The 19,326-nt window shown below is 41.6% G+C and overlaps 1 protein-coding gene across 1 annotated transcript in view; it reads left to right on the top strand.

Annotated features, from left to right (window-relative positions):
* Nucleotides 1-19,326, top strand: part of HMCN1 (hemicentin 1) — a 342,169-nt gene that overhangs the window by 115,415 nt on the left and 207,428 nt on the right. The window contains exons 5-6 of the mRNA XM_032783448.2: nucleotides 3,280-3,451; nucleotides 7,037-7,143. Of these exons, the coding sequence (XP_032639339.1) occupies nucleotides 3,280-3,451; nucleotides 7,037-7,143 (279 nt within the window). The remainder of the gene's footprint in view (nucleotides 1-3,279; nucleotides 3,452-7,036; nucleotides 7,144-19,326) is intronic.

Genomic DNA, 19,326 nt, shown 5'->3' with positions numbered 1-19,326 from the left:
GAGCAGTGGGGGCAAAAGACATATCTGGCTTCAAGACTAAGCTTGATAAGTTTATGGAGGGGATGGTATGATGGGATAGCCTAATTTTGGCAATTAATTGATCTTTGACTATTAGTGGTAAACATGCCCAATGTGATGGGATGTTAGATGGGGTTGGATCTGAGTTACTACAGAGAATTCTTTCCTGGGTGTCTGGCTGGTGAGTCTTGCCCACATGCTCAGGGTTTAGCTGATCATCATATTTGGGGTTAGGAAGGAATTTTGCTCCAGGGCAGATTGGCAGAGGCCCTGGAGTTTTTTCGCCTTCCTCTGCAGCGTGGGGCACAGGTCACTTGCTGGATGATTCTCTGCCCTTTGAAGACTTTAATTCACGATTTGAGGACTTCAGTAGCTCAGACATATATTAGGGGTTTGATACAGGAGTGGGTAGATGAGATTCTGTGGCCTGCCTTGTGCAGGAAGTCAGACTAGATGATGATAATGGTCCCTTCTGACCTTAAAGTCTATGAGTCTATGATTCTTCACCTTCACAGCCACTACAAATAAAAAGAACACAAACATAATCCTTTCTCTTAATATAATGTAAATAGATTGGGTTGAAATTTCTCATTTGAAAACATTTTTGGGAAACACTGGCATTCTCTAAATTGATATTTTGGCAGAAAACTTTTGTTTAAATTCAATTTTTTCAAGGAAAAAAAAAAAAGAAAAATGATTACCCCCTCCCCGCTTTTTCACCTTCCTCTCCCTGTTCTCCTTCCTTTCCCCCTTTTTGCAGTTGAAAATGTTTGAGATTTGCTTTTGATTCTTAGCGGGTGGAAAATGGAACATTTTTGCAGAAAATTTGGGGATTTTTTTTTCATTAATAAGTTACGTCAATGGAAAGCTTATAATGTAATGGTTCTTTTTTGATGCCATATGACTCCCTGTGTTTCTCATATTCTTCACTGACATTGTCTTCCCCCTTAGGGCTTCTCTACATGTACAGTGCTGCAGTGGTGCAGCTGCACCATTGTAGTGCTTCAGTGAATCTAGATAGGACCATATCTACAGGCAGTAACTTTCCATTGTGCCGAGGGTGGGGGTGCTCAACCCCCTGCCCCCACCCTAGGCCCTGCCCCCACTCCACTCCTTCCCTCAAGGCCCAGCCCTTGCCTCACCTCTTCCCACATCTGCTCCAGCCCCTCCCCTATGTGCACTGTGTCCTCACTCTTCCTCCTTCCCCACCCAGCCTCCTGCATGCTGCAAAATAGCTGATTGTGGCTGGTGAGAGGCACAGGAAGGGAAGGGGAGGCACTGATCAGTGGGGCTCGGCAGGGCCCCCGGTGGGCAGGAGGTGCTAGGGGAGGTGGAGGTGCTAGGGGAGGTGGAGGTGCTGATAGGGGGGCTGCCGGTGGGTGCTCAGCACCCACCATTTTTTCCCCATGGGTGATTCCGCCCTGGAGCACTTACAGAGTCGGTGCTTATGGCCATATCACCTTCACTGTTTCCCCTGTAACAGATGATTTAAAGAGGTGTCATGGGGATGCTCTTTGTTTTGTTTTAAGCATGATAAGAGCTATGCAAACACACTGAAACCTGAAATCCCATGAAACATGTCAAGCTTTCTCCTGTAGTAAAAACTTGAAATGCAGCCCAGGTTTACTGAAAGATTTAAACCTTGCATGATTTTGGCTTGATTTTTAGTGGTTTTGACCGGCTTTAGCCTTGAACTGTAGGGCTTGATTGATTCTGAAACTCAGGGAATGTGAACCAGTACCAAAAACAATTTGCATAAAGTGCTGTCAAGCAAATGTGCCAAATTGTTCACAGCTCTGTTAGTAAGATCATTGGCAGCTGCAGCGGAAATCCAGAGCCTTGAACTCTGGTAATTTATTATACTTTCTCATGTTGATTTGATGCTGTTCACAAATGCAAAATATTAAGGGTCATGATTCTCCTAAGGACAAATTCAGCCCTGATGTAAATGTCTATGTAGTGTCATAGGAATTGTCTCATTGGATCTGACCAGCAGTCCAGCTAGTCCAGTATCCCAGCTATGATGGTGGCTTGTCCCAGATGCTTCAAAAGAAGGTTCAAGAAACTCCATAAATGTTATGGCATAACATGTATAAGGAAAGTTTTCTCCTAGCCCAGAAAGTACATGATTAGCATATGCCCTGAAGCATGAGAGTTTATGTACCATTATAACTGTGGTGGTTCTCAATACCTGTATCCAGGTCTAATCCTTTAAAAATCTTGTTGGTCTTGGCCTCCGTGATATCTTGTGGCAGCAGTTTTCATAGGTTAATTACATATGGTATTATTTAAAAAATAAGTTTCTTTTTTTAGTTTTACGCTTACTTACCTTAATACTGTGAACCAAGGGTTCTCAACCCTTTTTTTTTTTTTTTCTGAGGTCCTCGGCAACATGCTATAAAAACTCCACGTCCCACCTGTGCCACAACTGTTTTTCTCTATATAAAAGCCAGGGCCAGCATTGTGGGTTGCAAGCAGGGCAATTGCCTAGGCCCCAAGCCACAGGTGGCCCCATGAAGCTAAAGTTGTCCAGGCTTCAGCTTCAGCCCCGGGTGGCGGGACTCAGGGCCCCAGCTTCAGCTCCATGTATTGGGGCTTTAGCTTTTTGTCCTGGGCCCCAGCAACTCTAATTCCAGCCTGCTTGGCTACCCCACTGAAACCTGCTCACGGCCCCCCAGGGGGCCCCTGATCTCAGGCTGAGAACTACTGCTGTGAACAGTCCCATTGGCTTCAGCAAGGATAATCATATGAGTAAGGTGACAAGAATTTTACATTTGTTGTTTTTCTACCATATCCATTTTATTTAGTATATGATTTACATGACAAATGTTTTTCTGTCTGTTTTCATATCACACAATAAAAATAAAGGCATACCTTAGCTTAGAGGTTTGTTTGTGTGTTTGTTTATTGTCCTACAGATATCCCCAAATCAGATATTGCAACTCTTGTCTTTTTTATTTCTGGGCTGCTGTAGTTACCTGATATGGATCCAAATCCTACTTGTTTTATCAGGAGGATAGCTTCACTGAAATTGGTGAGAGTGCTTGATCAGGCAAGCAGGACTTTTAGCATTGGCAAGTCTTTTACCATGCAACTTTCTCAGTGATTTGATAACCACAGTTCTAACATGGGTCTAGGTGACAGGGTCATTGCTCAGAGCAGTCAAAACATTGATCAAAGTAGTACCTACAACTTGCAATAAACAGTGCTATGGAAGATTTACATGCTGTCCTGTGACATGAATATTATTTTTTCTTGTAGGTATTGAAGTGGGTAGAAGAAGCGGTGCAGGCCTCCAAAGTGCATCTCCTATCCACAGACCATTTGACCTTGGCAGTAAATACTTGGCAAATTCCTTTTGATCCCAGTCTGAAAGAGGTCACAGTGTCACTGAGTGGCCCTTCTCCAGTAATTGAAATTCATGATCCATTAGGTGAGATATCTATATATTCTTTTATATTTAGTGGGGGGAAAATAAACTAGACAACTCAGCTTTGCACTTTCCAACAGGAAAGGCCAGGTCCTTTTCCCAGTGAAGTCAGTAGACCAAGTTCTTCTTCCGTACACCTATGTGGCTCTGGAATAACTAAGCTGAGTTCAGAGAAAAAAGAAAGCTTATGCTCAAATAAATTTGTTAGTCTCTAAGGTGCCACAAGTACTCCTGTTCTTTTTGCGGATACAGACTAACACGGCTGCTACTCTGAAACCTGAGTTCAGAGAGTTACTCTGAATTTGTACTGATGGAACTATTAGCCCAGTGGTAAAACTTCGATTGACTTCAGTGAGAGCAGGACTGGGTCTAAACTTCTTTGTATTATTTTGAAACCTAGCTGATCAGTCTATAAGAAAAGTTGGAGTATATAGCTAGAAGGTTACTTAGCAGTTTAATCACATAATTCCCAGAAATGTCAATGGCTAAAATACTTCCTGACTTTTCTTAATTAACTTGCTTGCATGCAGGATGCCACATTGCTAGCTTTGAAGACTGGAATAGCTTGTGTTTATTTACAAAATAGGCACTGTTTCCCTTGCTTTATTGCTTATGCTCAAGTATGCTTTCCATGGCAAGAAAGAAATTCTTACAGTTCTAAAAAAAATCTTAAACCTTATGCCAGATTTGTACTGGCATAAATCTGAAGTAATCCACTGGTTTCAGTGGAGTTACTCTGAATTTATACAGCAGTAACTGGGATTGTTGTCTGGCTCAATATTTGCTTCACAGGAGAAGCACCCACCTCCCTTTGACACTTTAAGATATTGTTTTGGAAGTTGACTGGAAAAAGCCTATTTGAGAGTAACCAACTCTTAAATATGCTTTTCTCAGTGAAAATAAAGTTTGTAAAACTTTGAAAACAGATACTGGGACTTTCCTCCTACTTGCTCCAAGAATGTATTCTGGAGTGGTGAGTCCTAGAATCATGAAAAAGGCCTATTTTATTCATCTGGGGAGAGACCTGGAAGGTCCAGAATGAGATTTTCAAAAGGGCTTAAGGGAGGTGGGTGCTTAAATCTGTTAAACTCTCATTAAAAATCCCCAGTTAGTGCAGGATTGTATTCTACAGCGGTTTTTAGTGCTATATCCAATCTAGTATTACAGATGAATTACTCTGAAACGTTTTCTTTAGTGTGGCCATGAGGTATGGATCTGCTCAATTCTAAAAATGATAGCACTGTAAATAGTCACTGCTAACATGAAGGCATTTGGTCTTTTAATGCCATTATAAAGTCTTTTAATTGTCTTATTCAACAGCTGTGCCCTCTGATGACACCACAACATACAACTTTTCTTTCTTGACCCTTGATGATTTTCTACCATATCCATTTTATTTAGTATCTGATTTACATGGCAAATGTTTTTCTGTCTGTTTTCATTTCGTTTTTAGCTGTATCATATCATATGTATACAGCGGGGCTGAACTGGAGCTCAGCATCTGAACATACCTGAATATGGTAGTTGGCCCTTACTAGTTATGAACCAAACCAAACCAAGAATCAAACAAATCTGAACCATGAGAACATTCCAATTCAAACTCTGCATCATGTGTACATAGTTATTTAGTGGTGAAAAAAAGAATGCAGGTTACTGATTTGGAATACTATTTATAAATAAAGGTATTTTTAATAGATTTATTACTCCTTTATAAGTTAGAGTCCTTTGAAGCCTGTGTAATGCTCTAGAAATTAAAATTCAAGATTGTGCATTCTGAGCTCTGAGTGACTTTCGGCTGGAGATTTATTTTGAGCTGTTTAAAGTGTCTATGAAATGTTCCTTCTCACAGCATGGGTTCTCTGCAAGGCACCCCGGTCAAGTCTTCCATCTGAGGCATTCCTCCTTTGTTTACAGGAAGGGGGACTTTGCTTAGAGCGTGTCTCTGAAGAGCACGATTAACACAGTTATGTGTGGAGTTCTGTCTTAAATACTAGCTTTGCCAGATGTGCTTTGTTTACTTTGTACACTTTAAAAATGCATATCACCCTTTGTTGTTTAAAGTGACTTTCAAATCATGGGTAATCTGGGAAAATGTGTTTAAGGGTTGCATGACAGTGCTTTCAGTTTATCATGTCCGGAGGCTTCATCCTGTAAACATGGACTGCCAGAGTTGGGTTTACTGCCCTGAGTAGTCCCTTTCACTTCAGTATGACTATTTGCTGCATTAAATCCAGTACTCTCTGATTGCAGGATCAGGGCCTGAATCAGAAAACAGTTCCACCCTTTTGTTCTTTGTAAAGTCCCAGATCCTTGGCTGTGCTGCGCATCCGCTTGTGACACACCACCAGCACAACCAAGCCCCAACGTCCTCGTGTGCAGCCTCTGTGCCACAGGTGGTGCAGGGATGCACCACCTATGGCACAGAGGTTCCTATTCTTTGTCCTCCTTCCGCTGCTGATATCAGGGGGAAGACTGGGGAGAAAAGGACATGGCCAGCATGTCCCTCTACGCTTTTAATTGTCATCTGTATCAGTACCTGGTAGGCTGCTCTAATTTACACCAGGGACCAATCTGGCATGCTCACAACTCAGAATCAAAGGAACGCTGACCTGCATTGTATGCTTCTCTGCCTTTTCTGAGGATCTGGACCAATGTAGCCAATCAACCCTTCTTGTTCATGTTCTAAGGGCCAGATTCTCATCTGGTTTAAATCAGCATAGTTCCAAATTAGTGGAGATAGGCCAATATACAACAGCCAGCAATATGGCCCATATATCCAGTACCCAAAGTTGAGCCCTTTTCCTGCACTTGAGCCTCATCTGATGTTTTGGAGCTCTTCCTCATATTGTTCAGCCATGGATAGCACTTAATGATTAGCAGAGTAGGTAATTGAGTGTCTCTTTGGAGAACCGATTCTAGCCTATAAACTTATCTGAGTACCAAGACATTATGAAAACTGGTACTCCCTTACTGAGGCAGAATGTACCTGATAGCAAGGCTAAATTCACAGTGAAAATTTAAGGAGTTTAAACAAGAGTGGGAAACTTCCTTAAAGTTAATACACTGGTGCAGCACCAACAGTGCTAGCAACAGTGGAATTGCTAGTCGGGACTGGCTAACAGTGTTTCTACCACCATGCCATCCACCCTGATAAGGACAGGCCTAACTCTGGAAGACAGAAGGATGAGCGTGCTGGCAGCTGGTCAGTACTATCAGTGTCATCACTAATGGAAGAATTCTCTAAAATTCTGAATGAAAACTGGTGATAGCATCTGCCACCGAACCTCTACCTCTCATTTGGCATCAATTTGTTCTGGGAAGAAGAGAAAGTTATTTGCCTGATAATTTGATTCTTATATTAGTAAGTCATTACTCACCACACAGCGATGTAAAGTTATTAAATGAATGGAAAAGTTAGAATGACTCTTTGAGCATTTTTAGAATCCTGACAAAGAATTTCCAGTAACAGCTTGAAGTTGGAGATTACTGTAAATATCATAAAATGAGCTAGCTAATAAGTCATATAATACCCATATGTGTGACATGGCTAAGAGAAATATACTTACTCCGTGTTTACTTGTGTTTTAGGTAAGCAGATGGGGAAAGGATCTGGCTTGAATGAGTTGCTAAATATCCATAACTCTGCAAAGGTGGTGAATGTAAAAGATCCAGAACCTGGAATGTGGACGATTAAGGTATTAGCTTATTGTCTCCGTATATGAGGTGCAGTCACTAATTTTGATGGCAGTAGAATTAAAACTTTGCCCAGGTAGTAGAAAAATTAGAGAGTTATTTTAGGTCAATTCCTGACTGCTTGTCCTTTTCCTGTACACAGGAGCAAAACACAGTGATCACGGTGTGTTTTTGCTGTGCTGTCAGAGAGCATGGGCAGGGGGAGACTGCTGCTTTATGGCTGTCTGTGCACAGTGAGACATGTGATAGAAAGGGAGTACAATGTGCAGGCCACAGATTTGGTTTGTAGGCCTATGAACTGTGCAGACGATCTTTTATTTGATGCATTACTCTATGAATGTACATTGAACAGAGAGCGTAGGGCCCAAATCGTCCAGCGTAGGGCTTCAAACCGTCCAGAAGACAAGTAAATTTACTCATGTGAGTATTGTCATTGCATATGCATTCATAGGATTGGGTCTTAAAAGGTTTAGGCCTGGTGTACACTAGAAAATTAGGTCAGAATAACTACCTTGATCAGGGGTGTGAAAAATCCATGCACCCCATAGCAGCATAGTTAAGATGACCAAAGTCCTGGTGTAGACAGCGCTAGGCAACCTAGCTACTGCCTCTCAGAGATGTGGATCATCTACACTGATGGGAGAATCCCTCCTGTCAGCAAAGATAGTGTCTATACTAAAGCATTACAGTGGCACTGCACCACTGTAGCATTGTAAGCATAGACAAGCCCTTAGAAAAGCCCTAGATAGATGTAATAGCAACTTGTTTAGCAGCAATAACAGAACCGGAAATTGATAGTAAGTGAATGAAGGGCCACCTAGAGAACACCTGTTCTTTTTTGAGTGGTGTCCCTATAGGTGCTCCAGTCTAGATGTGCTTGTGCTCCCTGTGCCTTTGATTGGAGATTTTTCATAGCAGTGTCCATTCAGCCTGCACATGCATGTTAATCTCATGTTCCATGCTGTTGTTATATAGCACGTCATGGGCAAACTGCTCTCAGTTCCTTCTCACCAGCCTTGGCCTGAGGCAGAGCTTTAGCAGTTGTCTTTTTTGAGTTTTACCTGAACTGTGACCCCTTAGCTCTTTTAGTAGTTAGTTTATTATAGTTGTTCTCAGTAGTTTCAGCTGTTGTAGTTTAAAAAAAAACCAACTTAACCTCCTCCCCAAAATTATTTATTGATATAGCTTTTATATAGTTTCTCCTGGTTTAACACACTGTCTCTTACGTTAGGAGGCAATCCCGATGAGTGACAGACACTTCTGGTGTATCTGTTGCCTCAGGGAATTTCATATTTCCTAAAAGTACAACTTTCTGTCTGGCATTAAAATCTAGAGCCAGAAAAAACAGGGAGATCAAACTTAAATTCCTCATGATGGAGAGCTCACTAAGTGTGGCCTCTGATGCTGGCCAGGAGACACTCCCCCCACACCCCATATGCCTGTCTCAGAGTAAGTCTGCTGCCCTCACTGTCTCCAAACCGCCTTCCTCAGGGGCATTTAAAAGGACCATCTAAGATTTCTCTCACAAGACTCCCAAAGATGGTCTCTTGAATTCTCCAGGTAGGGAATTTACCTCAAAGGTGTCAAGGTCTCCAGTGACTTCAGCCACTTTGGTGCCCACAGCTGTCTGGTACCCATGAGGCTTCTGGCCCCTCAGGTACCGAGGGCACAGTTAAGTATAAAGACTAAAAAATCCCAGGCTACAAGATGTCCTCCTCTTCTCGCTCGGTATTGAAGAAGCCTGCTCTAGCTTCATCTGGACTCGCCTTGGAGCATTTGGGATTCACGGTTTCGTCAACTCCGTCACCAACTATTGCTTCGGTGCAGGCCCTGGACACAGTACCAACAACATTCTTTGTACTGCAGGTCTGAAATGCCTGACTCCTCATTGCTCAGCTCTCATATATTCTTGGTACTGAAGACTTCCAGATCTTCAGATTTTTGTCCAGTACTGACAGTTACATGTCATGTTTCTTTTGGTGGTCAACTATTTCAGAGTGAGTTGGAAGAGGAGGATTCTGTTGAAGATCTTATCTCTGTCTCTCAAATATCTGTCCAAGGTTCTCCACGTCATCACTATAGAGGCTATTTTCTAGAGGTCTCTGAGGAAATTGATCTTACTCATGAGAGACATTCACAGCCACTATTTCACTGGAATGAGCGCTCATGGATGCCTCCACCTATGCCATATATACCACCTCCTTGACCACACTGGGACCTGTGGGTGGCCTATCATCAGCAATTCTCTAGGGCAGGGATTGGCAACCTTTCAGCAGTGGTGTGCCGAGTCTTCACGTATACACTCTAATTTAAGGCTTCTCGTGCTGGTAATACATTAATGTTTTTTAAAAGGTCTCTCTATATGTCTATAATATATAACAAAACTACTGTTATATGTAAAGTAAACAAGGTTTTCAAAATGTTTCAGAAGCTTTATTTAAAATTAAATTAAAATGTAGATCTTATTAGTTTAGTGTGATCCTTGCCCTTGGCTGAGCTTTCCAATGTCTGGTGGCACCTATTTAGATACTTTAAGCTGCACATAGGTTTCTGAGTTATAAATTGATAACTGGCTGGCAGGAGGTCAGTGGCTGGAACCCCAGATCGGCATCTGAGGTGAGTGGAGCTGGTGGCTGGTAGGGCTGAGCAGGGCTGGAAGCCTGGACCCTGTCTGGCAGAGGGCCTGCGCTAGAAGCAAGGTGAGTGGGCTGCAGCAGGGACCCCAGCTGGTAAGGGGCCAGCAGCTGGAACCCCCGAGCGGCAGCAGGCTGAGTAGGTCAGCCCGCCCAGCTCTGGGGTTTCAGGGGTGGGCTGAGTGTCTCCACCAGCCCCCCTCTGGGATTTCAGCCACTGGTTCCTGCCAGCTGGGGTCTCAGCCCACTGCCAGCCTGGGGTTCCTTCCTCCAGGAGAGCAGCGGGTGCTGAGTGAGACTCCAGCTGGCAAGGGGCCAGCAGCAGGAACCCCAGAGCAGCGGTGGGCTGAGCAGCTCAGTCCGCTGCTGCTCTGGGGTTTCAACTTCCGGCTGTCAGTTGGGCTCACAGCCCTTCCTTCCCCCCAGGCCGGCAGTGGGCGCTGAGTGGGACCGGCGGTGGGAGCCCGGCGGGCAGGAGCCGGCAGTGGAAACCCCAGAGATTATCTGTTCAGAGGAAGTAAAAAGAGTGTTTTCTGCTCTGTAATAGCAATCTACACGGTGCACTTAAAAATGGACAAGATTTGCCTGCTGTTGTGACCTCAAACACATTCCACCAACAGCCTGATAGTTATCAGATATATTTGACTACATTCTAGAACTAAGAAACTCAGCGGTGTCTCTGAGTTCCATTAGAGTTCACTTGTCAGCCATCACAGCTTTCCATTCATGGATCAGCATTCACATCCCATTCCCTGTCAATACACAGCCCAAGCTGGGGAAGCTAACGATCCAACCAGCAGACCACATTGAGTGATGACTTTTGGTCATGTGCCACCTGAAGCACGTAGCATATATGCTAAGAAGAAGATTCTCCAATAAAAGGTTATTCCATATTCCCCAACCCAATGACAACGAGGTTCCTCAGACAGGACTTGGAAATCTCTTTCCACCAGTCAAATGTCCCTCTCTGGATTGGGATATCAATCTGGTTCTTAAACATCTTACAAGATCTCTGTTTGAACTGATAACTTCCTGCTCACTTCTCCATTTGTCGATGAAGACAACATTTCTGATAGCTATTGTGAGAGCTCAACAAGCTGGAGAAATAGAGGTTTTTATGGCTTACTCTCCTTTCACAAGATTTTTTCAAAGACAAGGTCACGTTACGATCACATCCCAAGTTTTTACAAAAGATGTCTTCCAAGTTCCATATTAACCAACCCATTCACCTTCCAATCTTCCACCCTACACCTCACCTAGACAAAAAGGAGGCATTGTTACATACACTTCATATCAGAAGAGCTATGACCTTCTATCTTGACATGACTAAACTTTTCAGAAAGACCAAATTATTTGTTTCAATTGCAGACAGATCTCTCAATAGACTTTCCAAGTGGATATCTGACTGCATTAGCTGTTGCTACCAATCTTGTAATCTCCAAGCACCCTCAGATATACAAACTCACTCTACAAGATTTATTTCCATTTCTACAGCCTTTCTCAAAAATATTCCCATCAGTGAACTATGCAGAGCTGTGATGTGGACCTCTGTATGTATCTTTGCTGAGCACTATGCAGTAACTCACAGCTCAGCTTTTGATGCTGTGTTGAGCTCAGCTATACTTTCTTCAATACTGGACTTTACTACAAAGCCTGCTCCTTCTTAAAGAGAGCTGCTTTGAAGTCACCTAGAGGGGACCACCTATAGGGACGCTACTCAAAGAAGAAATGGTTACTCACCATTGTGCAGTAACTGTTGTTCTTTGAGATGCATGTCCCAATGGGTGCTCCACTACCTGCCCTTCTTCCTCTCTACTGCAGAGTTCTCTGCTATGGAGTTTTGTGATAGAGAATGAACTGAGGCTAGTTTGCCTACACAGCGCTATATAACAACACAGAGCATGAAATTGAGTAACACATGCACAGGCTGAATGGATCGCCAATTAAAGGTGCAGTGGGCGCAAGCGCACTGAGAGAGGAGCACCTACAGGAACATGCCTCTTGAAGAACCATAGTTACTGCACTGTAACTAGGGTAAGGCCTGGTCTATGCATAAAGTTGTGTATGTGTAGATTAAAACAAGTGGTTGAAGTTGTGCTGGGGTTAGCATGTTAAGCTAACTCTGACGTATCAACTACCTTCACATACTGTATACTCAGATTAGCACATTTAATTCATTTGTCCTGAACCAGCTAAATCAAGGTAAAATATCTAAACACCATTAATGACTGTTTCTTGGTGCAGCTAGTCATGGAACCTACAAGAGGATAGGCAATTCTTGATCTAGTTCTAAGTGGAGCACAAGATGTGGTCCAAGAAATGAATATAGTTCAACTGCTCAATAATGGCAACCATAATATAATTAAATTTAATATAGTTGTACAGGGGAAATACCAAAGTAGCATTTAACCACAGTAGCATTTCACTTCAGAAAGGGGACCTACACAAAAATGAGGAAGCCAGTTTAAACAGATATTAAAAGGAACATCACAAGGATGAAGTGTCTGCAAACTGCATGCAAACTATTAAAATGCCGTAATAGAGGTTCAAAATAAAGGTATACTCTGAATTAAAAAAATGTAAGAGGACCAAAAAATGCTACCATGGCTAAACAGCAGAGTAAAAGAGGTAGTTAGAGGCAAAAAATTGGAAATCAAATCCTAACGAGGAAAATCAAAAGGAGCATAAACTCTATCAAGTCAAATGTAAAAGTATAATTTGAAGAGCAATTAACAAAAGACACAAAAACTAACAGGAGATTATTTCTTGAAGTACATCAGAAGCAGGAAGCCTGTCAATCAATCAGTGGGACACTTGTATGATCAAGGTGCTAAACAGGCACTCAAGGAGGACATGGCACTTGTGAAGAAGCTAAATGAATTCTTTGCTTTGGTCTTCACTGCAGAGGATGTGAGGGAGATTCTTACACCTGAGCCATTCTTTTTAGTAAGCGTAATACAGTTGATATAATGTATTTAAACTGTCAGAAAGATTTTGACAAGATCCCACAACAAAGGCTCTTAAGCAAAATAAACAGTCATGGGATAAGAGGGAAGGTCCCCTCATGCATCAGAGACTGGTTAAAAGACAGGAAACAAAGGATAGGAATAAATGGTTAGTTTTCACAATGGAAAGAGGTAAATAGTGTTGTCCCCTAAGGATCTGTATTGGGGCCTGTGCTGTTCAACATACTCATAAATGATCTGGAAAAGAGGGTAAACAGTAACGTGGTAACATTTTGCAGATGATACAAGATTAATCAAATCCAGAGCTGACTGCAAAGAATTACAAAGGGATCTCACAAAACTGGGTAACTGAGCAACAAAATGGAAGCTGAAATTCAATATTGATAAATGCTAAGTAATGCACATTAGAAAATGTAATTCCAACTATACATACAAAATGATGGGGTCTAAATTAGCTGTTACCACTCAAGAAAGATCTAGGAATCATTGTAGATAGTTCTCTGAAAACATATGCTTTAAACATCTGTTCAGTGTGCAGCAGCAGTCAAAAAAGCTAACATGTTAGGAACCATTAGGAAAGGAATAGACGACAAGACAGAAAATATCATAATGCCATTATATGAATCCATGGTGCACCCACACCTTGAATATTTTGTGCGGTTCTGGTTGCCTCATCTCAAAAAAGATATGCTAGACTTGGAAAAGTTACAGAGAGAAGGGCAGCAAAACGGAACAGCTTCCATATGAGAAGAGATTAAAAACACTGGGACTGTTCAATTTAGAAAAGAGATGACTAAGGGGTGATATGAAAGGGCAGATGAAATTTAATGTTGATAAATGCAAAGTAATGTACATTGGAAAACATAATTCTAACTATACATATACAATGATTGGGTCTAAATTAGCTGTTACCACTCAAAAAAAAGATCTTGGAGTTCTCTGAAATCATCCACTCAATGTGCAGCAGCAGTCAAAAAAGCGAACAGAATGTGGGACTCATCAAGAAAGGGATAGATAATAAGACAGAAAATATCATATTGCCTCTATATAAATCCATGTTACGCCCACACCTTGAATACTGCGTGCAGATATGGTCGACCTATCTCAAACAAAGATATACTGGAATTGGAAAAGGTTCAGAAAAGGGCAACAAAAATGATTTGGGGTATAGAACAGCTTCCATATGAAGAGAGATTAATAAGACTGGGACTTTTCAGCTTTGAAAAGAGGCGACTAAGGAGGGATATGATATAGGTCTATAAAATCATGAGTGGTATAGAGAAAGTACATAAGGAAGTGTTATTTACTTCTTCTCATAATACAAGAACAAGGGGCCACCAAATGAAATTAATAGGTAGCAGGTTTAAAACAAACACAAGGAAGTATTTTTTCATGCAACGCACTGTCAACCTCTGGAACTCCTTGCCAGAGGGTGCTGTGAAGGCCAGTACTATAACAGGGTTCAAAGGAAGCTAAATAGATTCGTGGAAGATAGGTCCATCAATGGCTATTATCCAGGTCAGGCAGGAATGGTGCTCCTAGCCTCTGTTTGCCAGAAGCTGGGATTGGGTGACAGGGCATGGATCACTTGATGATAACCTGTCTGTTTATTCCCTTTGGCCACTTGCCATTGGCCACTGTCAGAGGACAGCATACTGGGCTTGATGGACCTTTGGTCTGACCCAGTATGGCCGTTCTTATGTTATGTTCTTATAGGATAGAGGTCTATAAAATCATGAATGGTATAGGGAAAGTGAATAAGGAAGTGTTATTACCTCTTCACATAATACAAGAACCAGGGGTCACTCAATGAAATGAATAGGCATTAGGTTTAAAACAAACATAAAGATGTATTTCTTTGCACAGCACACAGCACACAGTTAACCTGTGGAACTCATTGCCAGGAGATGTTATGAAGGCCAAAAGCATAACTGGGTCCAAAAAAGAATTCGATAAATTCATGCAGGATAGGTTCATCGATGGTTAATTAAATCAGTGCAAGTCCTGTGTGTAGACAAGTCCTAAGTGTGACCTTGAATCAGACGCTAGAGTAAATTGAATTGCATTGTATGAAGTCCAGTTGTCTCCACTCTAGACTTGTCAGAGTGCCAATTTAGTGGATACATATATGTTTAAACAAGGAGATTCCTTCTTTATGCTCCTGCCACAGCCCTGAAGTAGAGTGCACACAATGCTCCTTGCTGATGCTAATGGCAGCACTCACCTTTGTTTCAATGAAGGGTGCACTCAATACACTTTCACCAAGGTGGTGGGGCTGCCAGGGCAGTTAGGCTGACCAGATAGCAAGTGTGAAGAATCGGGACAGGAGGTGGAGGGTAATAGGTGCCTATGTGAGAAAAAGACCCCAAAATCGGGACTGTCCCTATAAAATCGAAACATCTGGTCACCCTAAGTGCAGTATGTATTCTCTGGGCACCAAGGAGAAATGCTAGCAGAGAACCAAAATTTCTCTAGGGGGTCCTGCTGCTGTCCTCCCTGCAACCTGAGACAGGTCTTAAAAGCCACAGTCTATCCCATAATAAAATAAATATATCAATATAAATGGTGCATCACTTTGGTTAACAAAAGCTTTTCAACAAAGACCAAAGATGAAGTCAGTGCTTCAAACTGTACTTTAAAGGTACTGTTTCTGCATGTTGGCTTGGAAATAACTTGTAATCTTTATTTACTAGCTCCATAATAGAAGCTTTGGTAGGTGATCACATCTCATTACTCCTTAATGTCTTGCTGGCAACAAATTACAGGCCATTAACACAATTACAGGCCTGTTAAGATAAAAAGGCTTGTCACAAGGCATAGAAGGAGGCAATCCCATTGAGAAGAGTCAGCAATGAGATATCCTTAAGTACTGTTTTGTTTTCCTACAAAGCAGGAATTGTGAATCAAAACGGCCTTGCAGTTTTTCTGTTGGAGGATGTTGCAGAAGCTTCCCTGCTGATTTAGGTTAAATGGCTGTTCACACAAGGCCAAAGAAGAAAAAAGGAGTCAATAGAAAAGCTTGTAATTATTGTGAACAAGAGAGTTCTTAAATGGCCATTATAATTACCCATTTACAGCCTCCAAGCCAAATCCAGCTGTTTAGATGGAGTGTAATGATAAAGCAGGCCAGAATAAATTCCATTTAATGAACACATCCTTTGAAATCTACTTTTAATGCAAAAATGATGTCTCTATAGTAACCTGTAAATAACTACATGTAAATAGAATCTTACAGTTAGCACACCCCCACCCCCATCTCCTAGCTATGATGGTTTGAATTTTCTCAGCTTGCATGGAACAAATTATATAAAAATAAAAAAACTGATACCACATTTTTTAATTTAATAAAAAAATATCTCTTTATTCATCACCTACATATATTTTGAATTATTTTTTTGTTTTGTTTTTTGTTTGTAATAATGTTCCTGGAATGTTCCAAGTCTTGCAAATATTTGTGTGATGAATACGTGTTTGCACAAAATTTCACATAGCAAATGCTTATGCAGCTGTCTTTACATTTTTTTTATTTCCTTTCTTCTATTTATAAAACATTCAGCCATCCAGTCAAGGAGCAAAAATGATAATATGTGACTTTAGTGACCCATCATGCAACACAAATAGGCAAACATAGTTTGAAAACAATCCAACAGCTTTAAATTTGTTCCTAGGTGTTTGCACACCTAGCACAATGGGGCGTAGATCCTGATTGAGGCCTGCAGGCTGTAGTATAATAAAAGAGGTTATTACTAAAAATAACAGTATTTTAAAACCATTTTTGTAATAAACAATGTCACTAATACTCAAGTCTCTGGATAATTTACTAACAGAAATATTCATCAGATGTATTATTTGTTATGAATAGTTCACCCAGTTCTGATCCTTGGCCTGTTTTGCTTGCATTAAGATTTTACAGCATCTGAAGAAGTCAGGGAAAGCTTTGCAAAATTTTTAATTGTGCTGTAAATGTCTTATACAGATGTCGTATAAAACTATGAAAAGAAAATTTTGTTACCACATTTGTCCAATGAACATTTAGCAGGCAATTAATGCTTGATAACAGAAGTTATTTGGTATTGCGTTTAATATTATGTTGTATCCTTTAATATCATTAACAGCTGGTTTACATTAAAAAGACTTTCCATAGTGATTTACTGAGGTGAAAGGCTAACTAATAGAAATAAATAGTGGTTGTTCCAGTAAGACAGGCACCAATTTGTCATAATGCCTAGATGGCTGATTGTCCAGGCAGCCAGTAATGAAAAACAACTGCTTCATCTAAAAATAATCATGAGCAGAGTTTTCACTAGATCTAAGAAATTATACATTTATGACTAGATACAATAATTCCTCTCAATCTGTACTCCCAATGGAATGAGGAGATTTAATAGAGAATTTACTTTGTACGTAAAAATGTACATTTCAGGCTGCATTCTCTATGCGTGAAGTTTAGAGAAGACTCTGCAGATTAAAGTTTAACATGCATCTGACGAAGTGGGTATTCACCCAGGAAAGCTCATGCTCCAAAAACGTCTGTTAGTCTATAAGGTGCCACAGGATTCTCTGCTGCTTCTTATTTATATAATTCTTGGATATTCAATACCCATGATTCATAGATTCTAGGGTTGGAAGGGACCTTGAGAGGTCATTGAGTGCAGTCCCCTGCCCTCATGGCAGGACCAAATACTGTCTAGACCATCCCTGATAGACATTTATCTAACCTACTCTTAAATATCTCCGGAGATGGAGATTCCACAACCTCCCTAGGCAGTTTATTCCAGTGTTCAACCACCCTGACAGTTAGGAACTTTTTCCTAATGTCCACCAGCTTAACCCTCCCATTTGCTGCAGCTTGTAAGGCCCAGTATGCTTTTTGTTCTATCCTTAGAGCTAAGCATGAACAAGTTCTTCTCCTTTGACCACCCTTTTAGGGTACTGAAAATTGCTATTCATGTCCCCTCTTCAGTCTTCTTCTTTTCAAACATAAACAAACCCCCATTCTTCAGCTTCCTTCGTAGGTTCATGTTCTCTAGCCTTTTCCCGTTCCTTTCTTGTTGCTCTTCCTCTTGTACCCTCTCCAATTGTCTCCCAATCTTTCTCTGAAGTTGTGGTGCCTGGAACTGGACCAACAATATTCTAAGTTGAGAGCGTCTAACAGCGCAGAGGAGTAGAGGGAAGGAATTGACTTTCTTCCATTGTCTTTGCTCACACAACCCACCCGGTTATTGCATCTCGATCCGTTCTGCCTTTTTAATGCAACAGCATCACCCTGTTGAACTCATATTTAGGCTTGTTGGTTCGCATATAAAATCTAGTTCCCTCTTGCTGCCGGTACTCCCTTCTAAGACAGTCTATCCATTTCTGGGTGTGCTGTTGAAACTGCATTTCCCTTCCTATGTGGCAAGCACTTTTGGCATTTATCTTAATTTAAACTTCATCCTGTTTACCTTCAGACCATTTCTCCCATTTGTTCCAGATCATTTTGGAATTATGACCTATCCTCCAAAGCCCAGTTGCCAATCCCTCCCAATTGGTGATCAACCTGCAACTTCCCTCTCGTGCGTCCTGCCGTGCGCCTCCTCTCTCGCAAGTCATTGATGAAGATTACTGAAAGACCCACGTCCCCAAAAACCAGGGACCCTTGTGGGGACCCCACTTTTTATTACCCTTTCCAGCAGGGATTGGGACATTTTAACTTACTCTCTGAGTACGGTTATTCCAGCAAGTTATTGCCACCCCCCACCTTTAGTAGCCTCCAATCTAAGTTTGTATTTGGCCTACGTTTATTGATAAGGGCATATTTCCATGCAAGACCATATTCAAAGCCATTACTAAAAATTTCTAGTCTTATACCAACATGCCACCGCTTATCCTTATCCCAAGGACTCATTATCCTAATCAAAGATGTGCTTACTCAAATTGGTTTGACATTGATTTGTTCTCAAATCATGCCGGGCTTCTCTCTCACCTGAACGCACCTTCCATGTTTTTGCAGATGTTTCTTTATTACTTCGGCTCCACTTATTTTCTTGGGCACCACCAAAGTTAACTACGTCTCGGCCGTTTTCGCGGTGGGTTGTATTTCCCTTTTTTCTAGATGGCCTTATTTCTGCCCCTTTCTCCGCTCTTCTGGGAATCTCTTCCGGTCTCCCATGATTTTTCCCAACGATAAGAGCTAGGGGGCTCAGATACCTCCTCTATTAGCTTCCTTGAGTATTCTAGGATCGGACTTTTCAGGCCCTGGTGACTACTGCGGCATCTAACTTTCTTCTAAGTGGATGTTTTTACGTGTTCCTCTTTTTTAGTTTTCTCTTAACGCAAACCTTCCCTTTCCCTAGCATCCCTGCTGCTTCGCGTTCCTTCGAACCTTCTGGTGATAGACCAACAAGGAAGTCATTGTATAGTATTCTTTGCCATTTCCCAGGTTTTTTCCTTGTCTACTGTTCTCCCCCTGCCGTGCCGCAGCCATGGGGGCCTGCACCCTGTCCTTTGGTCTTCCTCTTTGCTTGTCTCATGTGTATTAATAAAAAGTCTTCTTGTTTCCTTTATTCTGGGAGCTTAGTTTTGAGGCCTCATTATCTCTCTCCTT

This window comes from Chelonoidis abingdonii, chromosome 7 (genome assembly GCF_003597395.2).
Source record: "Chelonoidis abingdonii isolate Lonesome George chromosome 7, CheloAbing_2.0, whole genome shotgun sequence".
Lineage (NCBI taxonomy): Eukaryota > Metazoa > Chordata > Testudines > Testudinidae > Chelonoidis > Chelonoidis abingdonii.
Note: the sequence above shows the minus strand (reverse complement) of the source record. Positions and strands in the feature narration are given on the sequence as shown.